Here is a 13,587-nt window from a genome sequence, read left to right as displayed (position 1 = left end):
ATTTACCATAAATCAAAGAATAAAAACTCACGTGTTTCCTTGAATTTCATCTGCTACAGCTCTGCGGAAAAAAATACACAGTACCTCTGCAGTGCTTGCATGAGAATAGGAACTTCCTTCATCTAATCAATGCGTGAAACGATTAGCATACAATAAATGAAGAGCGGAAAAAACACACTAGAAAAGTATTGGTCCTCCTTACTGAAATTCTGTCCATACGAATTAAGTAAGTACAATTGTAAAATACTCCGCAGGTACCACACAAAATCTCCAGATAGCCGGAGTTAAAAACTCACGAAAAATGCTCCGGAGGTGCACGTAATCAGTCCGGCCAGCCGGAGGAAAACGCCAGTAAAAAGTACTGCAGCGGCGGCACGCAATCGCTCAGGTCGGTAGGAGTGAAATATCTTTTAAAAGAACCCCGGGTGCGCTTCACGATTCCTCCGGCGAGCCGGAGCAAACATTTTTCTCCGGACGTCCGGAGCGAATATTACTCCGAATCGGGGGACGCTAGAGGACAAGCGTTTTACTCCGACCTCGGATTAATTTTTTTACAGTGTAGATTCTCGGGCGGCGCATTCGCATCAAAAGACACTCGACTATCCAGTTCTCATCGTACAACATGCCTTTCACAGATTGTCGTTGGACAGCAAGAAAGCACATCTTTACAAGTTGCTGCTTTTGAGAGGGGTTGCTACTCTTTCTTGCACTGCTGGTTTATTCAGTACCTCATTCTGGACTTTCATGCAAGCCACTTGCTGCTGCACCAGGGCAAGTTTTTTTTCGCACAAGATACATTAACTGATTGCTTAGAGCATGTTGCAGACTAACAGCGTGTTGTGCGCTTTTTCCTGCGCAGTCTGTTTTGCACGAGTCCTCGTAAATATTTGCACTGTGCGCAGCTATCAACTCTAAGCTGACACTTCTCAAAAAAATACAGTTCCCCGAATGCGCAAACTTTCCAGACTCCTGTTTATGCCACATCCGACACACAACATCTGCGATGCAGATTTCTTGATAAATTCTTAAGCTTTATTGATATCCTAAGCGCTTGCTTGCCACTTTCCTTTCCACGAAAATATGCTGTTGCCAGTACTGAACCACATAGGCATCACAGCTCCAAACGTCACCATCATTTCAATAAATAGCGCAGCAACGTTGTTTTCTGTGCGATAACGTGCGCAGGCTTGGGCTTCAGTCAACATGGTTCATGTCACAGGAATTGAAAACCAAATGTTAACTAATTGTTTCGCTTCCTATTTGGTTATACTTACGTGAAACACCATGTATACTTATTCACTTCGGTTTGTTCTTTATTACGGAATTTCCTACAGATATTTTACTGAGATCTAATAAATGCGAAGCATTTCTTAGCGAACTTCAGTGACTTTGAACATATCTATCCTCTCTATCTATCTAACTATATATATATATATATATATATATATATATATATATATATATATATATATATATATATATATATATATATATATATATACATATATATATATCTTTCTATCTATCTATCTATATATCTATCTATCTAGCCGCCTGCGCCTTTTAGCTCTGTTGGCCGTTTCGATAAAGCTATTGATACCAAACATAGTATGACGTAACACGACTGTATAAAAAACATATTTGACTAGACATAACATCAAAATCGTGACATGTATGTCATGATTTACATTATATGGTCCTGCAGCTCTTGCGGCGGTTTTGTTCACATGGCTAGTTGCAAAACTGGTATGGTATGGCATGACTGCGTCGCTAACACAATCGACAGACCTTAACATGACAATTGTGACATGCGTGTTATGTAACAACATGACTACATGCCACGTTCATGATGCACTCGCGGCCGTTTCGCTATAGCGTCACATATACCAAATTGGGTATTACAGTACGTGAATGGATTACGAAGGTATGGGACTGGTGCAAACATGATAATCATGAGATGCGTGTCATGTAACAACATGACTACACGCCATGCTCACGATGCGCTGGCAGCCGTTTCGCTAACTTCACTTATACCAAATTTGGTATTACGAGGCGTGAATGGATGACGAAGGTATGCTACTGGGGCAAACATGATAAACCTGAGATGCGTGTCATGTAACCACGTGACTACATGCTACGCTCATGATGCTCTCGCGGCCGTTTCGCTAGCTTCACATGTACAGAACTCGGTATTACGCGACGCGAACGGACGACATAGGTAAATTACACATCCAAACATGATAATCACGACATGCGCGTGTCATGTAACAACATCACTACATGCCACACTGATAATGCGCTCGGGGCCGTTTCGCTATAGCTTCACATATGCCAAAATTGGTATTACGTGACGCCAATGCATGACGAAGGTACGTGACCGGTGCGAACATGATAATCGTGAGATGCGTATCTTGTGAGAAGATGGCTGCATGCCACAGTCAAGACCCCTATACATTTCCACGTTACGCGGTGCACGTGCTCGCCAGCGTTCATTTTGTTGCGTCACGCAGGCGTTGCCACGCCAGGCGCCGGTCCTGCCATATACGTGCAGGCGCGCGCCGCGCTGCGTTGCTTTGACGCATTAGCGTTTCAGCGCCTCCAGCGTCTCTCCGTCACAAAAAAATTGCCCGCAGCTTCCCTCGGGGGAACACTGAGGAGGATGCGGAGCATATAATTGGTTAACGGGGTGTTAAAGTGCGACTTACTTGGGTCGATGGCTAAATTGGTTAACGTGGTTGTGAAATGGGGTGTTAAATTGCGACTTAATTGGGTCTCTGGCTAAATTGGTTAACGTGGTTGTAGGGGCGGTGTTAAATGAGTGAACACGTACGACACGTATGCGAAAGGGTTGGACGACGACTTGGTTGCGGTTCCGCCAACACTTTGGCCGGCGCTGGTCGAAGGGACGTCGATCATTGCGACCTCGGACGTCGACGCGCCGTACAAACCAACCGACGAGCGGCAACTGAGCGAGCGAGCACCGACCTTGAGTATATATACAGCGCGACGGCGCATGCACTGCCAGCTGTCGAATGTTCGAGAAGGGGGAGAAGCGCAACGGCGCATGCGCGCGCGTCAGCTGCCGATGTTCTCGAAGCGCGACGGTGCATGCGCGCGCGTCAGCTGCCGATGTTCTCGAAGCGTGACGGCGCATGCGCGCTACATTATACAGCTAGCGAATGTTCGTGAAGAGGAGAAGCGCACGCGGTGTGTAGAGGAGGAAGGGTGCACAGATGGTGGAGGAGGGAAGCGCGCGCGGTGTGTAGAGGAGGAAGGGATGCACAGATGGTGGAAGAAGGAGGAGGAAGCTTGCGGACGGCGCCGCACTACAAGCCTCGAGTATTAGATGCTCCGCATCTAAAAAGGCAGATGCAGTGTTGCCTGGGTCATAGAGTACAGACAGGCCTAGTATACACTAGAGGCCTCATATACACTCGAGGGGTCAACGCAGGCCTGATATACACTAGAGAAACTCTAGCGCTAGTGTCTATGAAAGTTGCAACGCATGGCGCTTCAGCGAGCATGAGAATGATGGGTAGTGTACACATTTGTCTAATCTTCGTATTTCTGGCCTGCTTTTGGCTCCGTGTGTGTTCGTGTGGCTTGGAGCTGTTTTCTCACAAAACAAAAATCAGCAAATGTTCAGCGCTTGCGCTTCACCACCTTCTCCTTTTAGACTTACCTTTCCAAATCGGGTCACGAAGTTCAAAAGGGTTTATTCTTTCTTTCAAAACTAAACCGAAACACAGAAATAAACGAAGCCGCAAGTATGATTCGCCGCCCTCAAGTACGAAGACTAGGCAAATGTGTGTGCTGCCCATTATTCCCATGGTCGCTGAACAATCGCAGCGACAGAGTCCCCTCTAGGTAATTTTGGAAACTCTGTAGTCTGGGTAACGCATCGCCAAAAAATGCAGGATTTCGCTTTGGCGCCGGTTGCCGTCAGGTCGCGTCGACGGACGCTGGTCGTGCCGGTCGAGCCTGGAGTCAGGGTGCTCGCGTTTTGCTAACGTATATAGCGTCGCTGCGCCCACCGTGCGCGTGCGTCAATGCTACATTGGAGTATATTGGGCCGTTCATGATGCACTCAAGGCCGTTTTGCTAGCTCAAAATATAGCAAACTCGGTGTTACGTGACGTCAATACATGACGAAATATAAAACTGGTGCAAACATGATAATCCTCACATGCGTGTCATGCAAGAACATGACAGTATATCACGCTCATAGCGTGATCGCGGGCGTTTCATTAGCACGACGTATACTAAAATCGATATCACGCGACGTGAGTAGATGAAGGAGGTAAATGACACATCAAAACATAATAATCATGACACGAAAGTCATGTACGGCATAATTTACCTCAACCTCGTAACGTTGTTTATCTCCACCTCGTAACCTTCCTCATTCGTGCTTCGCATATCATCTATTCCCACTGTACGTGGGATCTGCCAATTTTTCTGCTTTTTTTTTGGTAACCGTAAACTATTCCTATTGCTAGGTAAGCACAGCTAGAAGGGGCAATAGTGAATAGCAGTGACATCCTGCCAGCGCTCCATGCCACTGCACCACGTCTGAGATGTTTCTGGGAGGCTCAAGTTTTCTCGGAGAAGCAATGATAATAGATTACACGTTAGCGAACACGTTGCTGCTGACGAACGCTTTACGCCAACAGGCAAATAAAAAATAAAAAAATCGCTGTAGTTTTACATCCTCTATGAATTGTGAGCGCTCACTCTGCATAGTTATCACATTCACGTGATCTTTCAAAAACAATATCGCTACAAACATTTATGATGCTTTACACCTGCCGGGTGGTGTGGTGTTACGAAAGCAGTAGTATGATTATGGACATATTATTACGATACAGCGGTATTTGCGCAAACCTTTGGAGGCATCTTAAACTCGTTATTGCAAGTAGATGGCAGCGCATTAGCTCTTGCGCATCAAATTCACCACAGCCAGTGAGTCATAAAATTTAGTCCTGCTAGGATGAAATCTCATGATTTTCGAGCGCGTACTTGGAGGAGAAGGTTGATTTGTAGAATATTTCAGCTAGTGCTTTTTGATAAACGGCAGTGTCCCTATCTAATATATAGGTGATCGCAAAGGATTTCTCGTCAGGATACCAATGACACATCGGCACCGGCCACAATTTGACCGAAACCTGTACACCAATTCCGAAATGTAGAGCTTTTATTTAACGGTCACATCTCGATACATGATGACCGCATACAGTTTCTCTCTCGAAAAAAAGGCCGAGACCTAGTCATTTCTGCATAGCTCAGGATTGCATTTACAAGGAAGATGAAAAAAAATATACTACGAATACAGTCATGCGGGGCCCGCTGGCTAAAGGTCAGGGAGCCGCGTATTTGAGACCCTTGCATTATCTGGTTGCCAAGTAGAGAGCGGCACCCTTCAATCACGAAAGTGGAAAGCAAAAACAACTAACAGAGCATTGGTTATAAACCTGTCATGTCAAGCAGATCCCAATAAGTTGTTTCAAAACATGCAGATCTCTTGAGTTGAACGCGAATGCTTTAGTGCCTCAAGATGCTCAGAATCAACATATTGATTTGCTCTGTATTCAATTGCTTCCCAGCGTCAAGCCTATGTAAAAAAAAATACTTTGAAAGGAAAGAAAAAAGCAGTTCATCTCGCAGCAGCGCGCTTCTATACAACGCGGCGTACGCCTTCAAGTGAAAATGAGGATGCAACATAGTAAAGTGACAGGCGGGCAGTATATTATTGAACGTTTGCAAAATGAACGCTGTTTCCTCTGGTGTTTCTTCGTAAACGTAACAAGTTACCTTTACACTTCTACCGCAGCTTCAAAAGGAACCCGGAACGCGGTTCCTCACAACGCAGTCCATGTTTCCGAGCTCAGCTCTCCGTTCGTTTACTTGAATCACAGGTGATGGCGCAGCCTGTCCGGCTGGTCGGCCGCGACCGCCTTCGCTGCTTCGCAGCGAGGGCACGCGCCGCTCGGCGGGTTGTCGTGCTTTCGCCCTATTTCACGGCCGTTCAGTAGAGGTCGACGGTCGGCCTTTCCGTTTGTGCAGCTGTGTTTGTTGCGCCTCGTATCGCTTACGCTGCCTTGAGGAAGTCGCCGCCTGAGCGTCGTTCCGAGAACTGTTTGGCATGTGTGAACTGCTACGTAAAATATAGTCACCGTTCTTTGGAAATGGATCCGTTGACGGCGCAGCAAACAGACGAGTACTTGGCACGTCTCGGTGTGCCTAAGAAGGAGCCTTTCACCGCCGACCTGGATTTGCTTCGAACCCTCATAGAGGCGCACCTGCAACGCGTTACCTTCGAAAATATTGACGTTTTGCTGGGCAGACCGATTGCGCTGGACGTCAACTCGCTGTTCGCCAAGGTGGTGGAGCGCGGGCGTGGTGGCTACTGCTTCGAGCTCAACTCCCTCTTCGCTCGTCTTCTGCAAGCTCTGGGCTACCAGCTGCGTTTGCGCATGGCCCGAGTTCGCTGGGGTCTTCCTCTAGAAGCACCGATAACGCTTCAGCAGCACGTGGTGCTCATTGTGGACCTCCCCGAGGGCGAGCACCTTGTGGACGTGGGATTCGGTGCGGCCAACCCATACCTTCCGCTGCCCCTAAACGAAACGCAGGTCAGCGTGAACCACCCGTACTGGCTGCGACAGATCGGTGCTGAAGCTGACTGCGAACCTGGTACGCTGGAACTTTGTATTCGAGGCCGTGATGAGTGGATAACGCTGTACCGCATAGAACCGCGCGATCAGCGCTGGCGGGACTGTGTCCCTCTCAACTGGTACACTTGTACGAATCCTGATTCTATAATGCGACGAGTGCTCATGATGGGGCGCACGGATGGAGAGGCGTGGCTCAGTTTGTTCAATGGTCGGTACAGGCGCCGCCTGCGCGTCTGTGGTGGCAACGCCGTGCAGAAGAGGCAGATCAAGGACGTGGACGACTTGCTTTCCCTGATCCAAACTGAGTTTTGCCTTCAGCTGTGCCCCGATGATTTGGAATCACTGCGTAGTCGCTTGTTAACATTTAACCTCGAGGAACTTCGCTTTTAACGGCGTACAACCTACGGCTGATCATGCCAGCCATACCGGCGCACAAGGAGCTACTCAAATGTAGAGCATCGCAGACGGACCCGCTTTTACGTACTGTTATGAGTTTTCGTTTGAATAGGTGCAAGTGTAGTAAGCTTTTGTTTTCAAGTAATCGCCAATTGAGTGCCATTTTCAGTGATGAGGTTCATGCATATACCATTACCGCTTCTCGTGATTGAAATTGAGTATATCTTCAGCTTCGAGGACAGCTTGAAACAAGACGAAGGTGTGGGAGGAGCCTGGGGTAAGTGGCAGAGCTAAATATTCGGCAAATTACAGCTGAAAAAGAAGAACATAACAGGATAATCACATTAATGTATTTTGAAGTTTATAAAATACACTGAAGGGAAGAGAGAGAGATCCCCAATCCCGGACTCTGCTCAGAAAAAAAAAACGTATTGCACTTGCAAAAGTAGACTCCTTTCCTGCACTAGACCAAGAACGTCCGTGTTATTGGTAATCAAGAAAATGTTTCAAAAGCTTAACTCAGGTGGCAAAGTTCTTTTATACATTTTGTATCAGCTCGCCACTACTTCGGTGATATTGAGACAATGTGCGACTGCCTATATAATTGTTTGTTTTTGAAAATAAAGTACTTCTTTTTCTTAAAAGACCTGAAATTGGCGCAAATTTTCAACACTGGTTTAGCCAAATAATATATATTCAAAACAGTGTGAGAAATACACTATGGTATTCATAATTTTCAACTGACGTACATCCTTTTAAGTTTGGCGTGGAACTGTACGTACTCATCTCCTCTCATTCTCCCTATTGTACCCCACGACTTGATCTTTTTTTATATGTAAAGTATACCTTAGTGAAGTAATGACACTTAGGCAGTTTCTACTTCTCTATCTATGTAGCCGTCGGCATCTGGGGTCTGTCGCTGTAGTTTCTCAAAGCATCTAAATTAGCATAGGAAAACAAGAACGTGCGATTCACGATTCAAACGATGAGAGAGAGAGAGAATAAAATGAGGGAAAGGCAGGGAGGTTAACCAAAAAATGGAGCATCCGGTTTGCTACCCTGCACTAGGGGAAGGGGGAATGGGGAAGAAAGATTGGAAAGAAAGCGAAGAGGGAAATAGACGCGCGCGAAAAGAAAAAAAAAAGGGGGGGGGGGTGCTACAGTCTATACAATAGGCCGCTGCCACGCAAAAAGTTCAGTAAGGCTTTCACTGATTTTCTGTGAGCACACAAATCATGTCGTCTTTCCAGCACTGATTGTTCAGACAAAGGTCTGTCGTCAAGGCGAGCTAACGCAGCAGCTAGTTGCCGTCTTTGCACGCTGTAACGAGGGCAGTGACAGAGAACGTGCTCTATAGTTTCATCGCTGCCGCAATGACCGCAAGCAGCACTGTCTTCCATTCAAACGATGAACTTTGCCTATCGCGCACCTCATGACACTCTTCCCACCAACCACACGTGATACTTTGCCGCATAAAACTGCGCGTTGTTTACGGGTATGCACAGCAGCTGATTCACAGTCTATAACAACCCGGGTGCTGTAACATTATATACGATGGCAATCTTTCCGAAAAAGCGTTAAAGGGCTGTATTCACAGAATAATCTGTGCTGGCACCAACGGCGTGTCGATGAGCGAATATTGTAGATAGAAGCAAATAATACAAGTCGTGGCGCAACTCGGAATCAAACCCCGAAATGACAGTCAAGTATCCCACCGCATTACGCCATTTGTAGAAACTGATTAGAAAAAAATGAACGCTTAAAACAACATTTTGGGGCAACGCCAACTGTAGTTGCAGTGTTGGCTACCCGCTTGCATTAATATGAACGAATGCTACTTGCGATATGCATATCGCACTATGGCTTGCACATCGTTGCGATGAAACTGAGATGACTCCACTAACGTGAAGGCCGAAGTGACATCAGACCAAACACTACCCTTAACATACCAGTGTAGTCGACGTGCCTATTCATATAAGCAGAACTCCCGAATTTACACAATAACGTTGTATAGCAATAGTTGCCTTTCTTGCTCAACTTGTATTAGTTTCATTCTGAAACATTACTGCGGTTTGTTTGGTTGCTAGACATGACAGCTTTGTAACAGCTGAGCTGTTTGTGGTTCTAGCTTAACACTTATGTGATTGTTGGGCGTCGCTGCTGTACTAGACCACCAGCAAATTCAGGGGTCTCAAAAACGCGGCCGGTTGACCTTTAACCAGCGGTCCCCGCATGACTATCTCCGTCCCATAATTTTTCACCGTCCTAATAAGTGTACTCGTAGACTACACAGACATGAGTGGGCTTGGACAATTTTTTCTTTGTTTTTTTTTATTTAGTGAGGTACCCCTATGCGGTTTTTATGTGCTCAAACATGACCGCGAAAGATGAGCTCCATATTTCAATAACGGCGTCCAGGTTTTAGTCAATATGTTGTCTGCAGCGATACTCTGTTCGAATTCTGACGTTAAACCCCCTTCGATCAATTATATAATAGATAGGGGCACTGCCGCCTTTCATGGGGAAACAATAGCCAAAATCCACAAATAAACCCCACGCCCACATACCCCCACTTCGCTATGGAGAGTCTCGCTAATAAAAGTGAGGAGATAATACTACAAAAATGAAGGCAGCATGAAGTCAATGACATAGAATTGCCTCTCATGTGAAGCTCGTTATGGTATTTCTCGTAATGAGTGAATCGGTTAAATAAATCACCCAATTATGTTACATTTCTATTATTCGCTTTAGGGCCAATTGCGCTTCGACACATCGCAAAACGCATTAAGGAACAACTGATTCTTTTTTTTTTCTTTGGGTCACGTTGACGCTGCATGACGAATATTTTTCGGCTATTAAGGAAAGCCCGTGAAGAATTAAACTAAACCACCTTTCCAGGCTGTTAAAAATTACAATAAAGCACAAACATATTTTTGGAGCACGTTTATAAAGACATCGCGATGAACAGACTGGCAAACATTATGCAGAGACAGACACATTACGTGAAAATATTTCCTGTTACGTAAATGCTTGTTTTATTGCATATAACATCGGCACCGATAGTGCAATGGTTGTTATAATCTAATTCGCATGCAAGTCAAACTCATCGTGTGTAAATTATGCTTACATTTACATGATCTTTGAAAGCGCTGATGTGCAGAAGTGACGAGATGCAAACCATTATTGTTGCATTTTTGAGACTTAGCAACAAAACACCACGCGAGACAAAATTCGATTACGCCCCATTGCGGCACCAGATTTTGAGTGAAGGATCCCGCATGCATTAGAGTACGCAGCACAGTATATCGTGGCACATTATACATATACACGTCACATTAGTCCTGAAATAGGGCATATCAAAAACGTTAACACGATACTATCGTTAGGGAAAATCTCATTGCCCAATAAACACAGACACACTGATATGTTTCTTAAACAGCATCACCACTCTACATTGCCCCGCCGCGGTGGTCAAGTGGCTAAAGTACTCGGCTGCTGACCCACATGTCACGGGATCGAATCCCGGCTGCGGCGGCTGCATTTCCGATGGAGGCGGAAATGTTGTAGACCCGTGTGCTCAGATTTGGGTGCACGTGAAAAAACCCCAGGTGGTCGAAATTTCCGGAGCCCTCCACTACGCCGTCTCTCTACGTTATTATAAAAGAGCTGCATTTTTTAAACTATACAAAAATTTATGAACCAGTTTTCCTGCGAAATTTCATGCGTTGCGTTTTGAAACTCTAAATGAAATTCAGAAGACATAAATGTTGCTTAAAATAGGCGTCATTGTGTGTGTGTTTTGTTAGAGTTATTGCCTATTATAGAGAATCAATGCATGACGAGCATCCCCATCATCGTCATCAGCCTGCCTATGCCCATTGCAGGAAAAAGGCCTTTCTTACGTTCCGCCAGTCAACTCAGTCTTATGCTGGCAGCTGCCAGTTTATACCCGCAAACTTCATTATCCCATCTGTCCACCTCACTTTCTGTCTCCCCCTAACCCGCTTGCCTTCTGTGAGAATCCAGTCAGTCGTCCCTAATTACCAGCGGTTATTCTGCCTACGTGCTACATGTCCGGCCCATGTCGATTTCTTCTTCTTGATTTCAACTATGATATCCTCAACCCCGGTTTGTTCCTTGACCCACCCATCTCTCTTCTTGTCTCTTAGAGTTGCGCCTATCATATTCCTTTCCATCCTTCACTGCGTCATCCTTATCATCATCATCATCAGCCTGACTACGTCCACTGCAGGACAAAGACCTCTCCCATGTTCCGCTAGTTAACCCGGTCCTGTGCTTGCTGCTTCCAATTTATACCCGCAAACTTCTTAAATCTCATCTGCCCACCTAACCTTCTGTCTTCCCCTAACTCGCTTGCCTTCTCTGGGAATCCAGTTAGTTACCCTTAATGACCAGCGGTTATCCTGTCTACGCGCTACATGCCCGGCCCATGTCATTTTCTCTTCTTGATTTCAACTATGATATCCCTAACCCCCGTTTGTTCCCTAATCCACTCTGCTCTCTTCTTATCTCTTAAGGTTACACCTACCAATTTCCTTTCCATTGCTCGCTGCGTCATCCTCAATTTAAGCTGAACTCTCTTTGTAAGTCTCCAGGTTTCTGCTCCGTAGCTAAGTACCGGCTAGATACAGCTATTATATACCTTCCGCTTAAGGGACAGTGGCAATCTACCTGTCATAATTTGAGAGTGCTTGCCAAATTTGCTCCACCCCATTCTTATTCTTCCAGTTACTTCAATCTCGTGGTTCGGCTCCGCGGTTATTACCTGCACTAAGTACACATAGTCTTTTACAATTTGAAGTGCACTATCACCTATCTCGAAGCACTGCTCTTTTCCGAGGTTGTTGTACATTACTTTGATTTTGATCGTCCTCAATTTAAGCTTAACCATTTTTGTAAGCGTCCAAGTTTCTGCTCTCTTGGTAGATACCGGCGAGATGCAGCTGTTATATACCTTTCTCATAATGTTTAGTGGCAGAATATTATCGAACATATAGTTACAATTTAACGTGTACTTTGTTGAATTGTATTTTTGAAGGTGCTGGACAGAATGGGTCAGGGAACAACCCGTGGTTATGGTGTGACGTCCCCGCAAACACGGACCAAACCCCGCTCCTTTCGAGATGTGTGCGCTCGTTTTCAAACCCACGCATAAAAGGCATTCCGGAGTTAAGTACCAGAACGGACTTTATGCCCCTTATTTAGAGTAACATTGCGGGAAGGGAGGTGGCGAATTGAGACATTGCGCGGTTTTGTTAATTTATGACTTTATCTTTTGTGTCGGGCTGTGTTTACTTTGTATCGTCGCACCATTGTATTGGCATCGTTATTTCCCTTATGTATCCGGCGTCGCATGTCGCAAATGTCCAAATCATGTGTTATAATTTATTGTAGTGGTTGATGTACGCGGTATACGATGTTTTAAGTTAGTATTAAATTTAATGAATCCGTAAACAGAAACAAGTCGTAGCATCTCTTACTTCCCAGCCCCAGCACGAATCCCTGTATGTGAGAAATGATTGAGACGCGTAGCCAAGAGGGAACCAGATAGAGAAGGGGTTGAGTGTTCTTCCCTCTCTTTGGCGATCGGTGGCGTAGCGGGGGACGTCTCAAGTGGTGGCAGCGGTGGGATTACTGTGGGGCCAGAGGGACTTTATGCCCCTTATTTAGAGTAACTTTGCGGGAAGGGAGGTGGCGAATTGAGACATTGGGCGGTTTTGTTAATTTATGACTTTATCATTTGTGTCGGGCTGTGTTTACTTTGTATCGTCGCACCATTGTATTGGCACCGTTATTTCCCTTATGTATCCGGCGTCGCATGTGGCAAATGTCCAAATCATGTGTTATAATTTATTGTAGTGGTTGATGTACGCGGTATACGATGTTTTAAGTTAGTATTACATTTAATGAATCTGTAAACAGAAACAAGTCGTAGCGTCTCTTACTTCCCGGCCCCAGCACGAATCCCTGTATGTGAGAAATGATTGAGACACGTAGCCAAGAGGGAACCAGATAGAAAAGTGGTTGAGTGTTCTTCCCTTTCTTTGGCGATCGGTGGCGTAGCGAGGGACGTCTCAAGTGGTGGCAGCGGTGGGATTACTGCTGGGGCAAGGGTGCGAGATTTCACCCTCATACTAGGGAAGGAGAGGCGGTAAATTGGACGAGCAGGCTGATAAGATGACTGACAGAGACGACCCACTAGAAATGAGCACGCTAATGTTAACGGACATGGTTCCATCGTTTACGGGAGGTGATACGGGTCCGGATATTGGGGTTTTCTTGAAAATTTTGGAGCAGGTTGGTTGCTTGGGTGGATGGCGGGATAATGAGCTGATCTGCATAGCACGATGCAAGATGGTAGGCGCGGCGCACGATTTTGCGTGGTAGGATGATGGCGTTGCTGCGACTTCAAAATTTTCTCAGTTCAAATATTTGGCCCTCAAGAGGTTCGATACGGAACCACTTATCTTTAAAACGGAACGGTTTTTAAACGCGAGGC

General features: G+C 45.7%; 1 protein-coding gene across 1 annotated transcript; it reads left to right on the top strand.

Moving 5' to 3' along the window:
• Positions 1 to 6,185: 6,185 nt before the first annotated feature.
• On the top strand, positions 6,186 to 7,061 carry LOC119173653 (arylamine N-acetyltransferase). Its single transcript, XM_037424449.2, has one exon. It carries the CDS (start codon positions 6,186 to 6,188, stop codon positions 7,059 to 7,061), a length of 876 nt encoding a protein of 291 aa, XP_037280346.2.
• Positions 7,062 to 13,587: the final 6,526 nt, after the last annotated feature.

Source organism: Rhipicephalus microplus, chromosome 5 (assembly GCF_043290135.1).
Source record: "Rhipicephalus microplus isolate Deutch F79 chromosome 5, USDA_Rmic, whole genome shotgun sequence".
Classification (NCBI taxonomy): Eukaryota; Metazoa; Arthropoda; class Arachnida; order Ixodida; family Ixodidae; genus Rhipicephalus; species Rhipicephalus microplus.
Note: the sequence above shows the minus strand (reverse complement) of the source record. Positions and strands in the feature narration are given on the sequence as shown.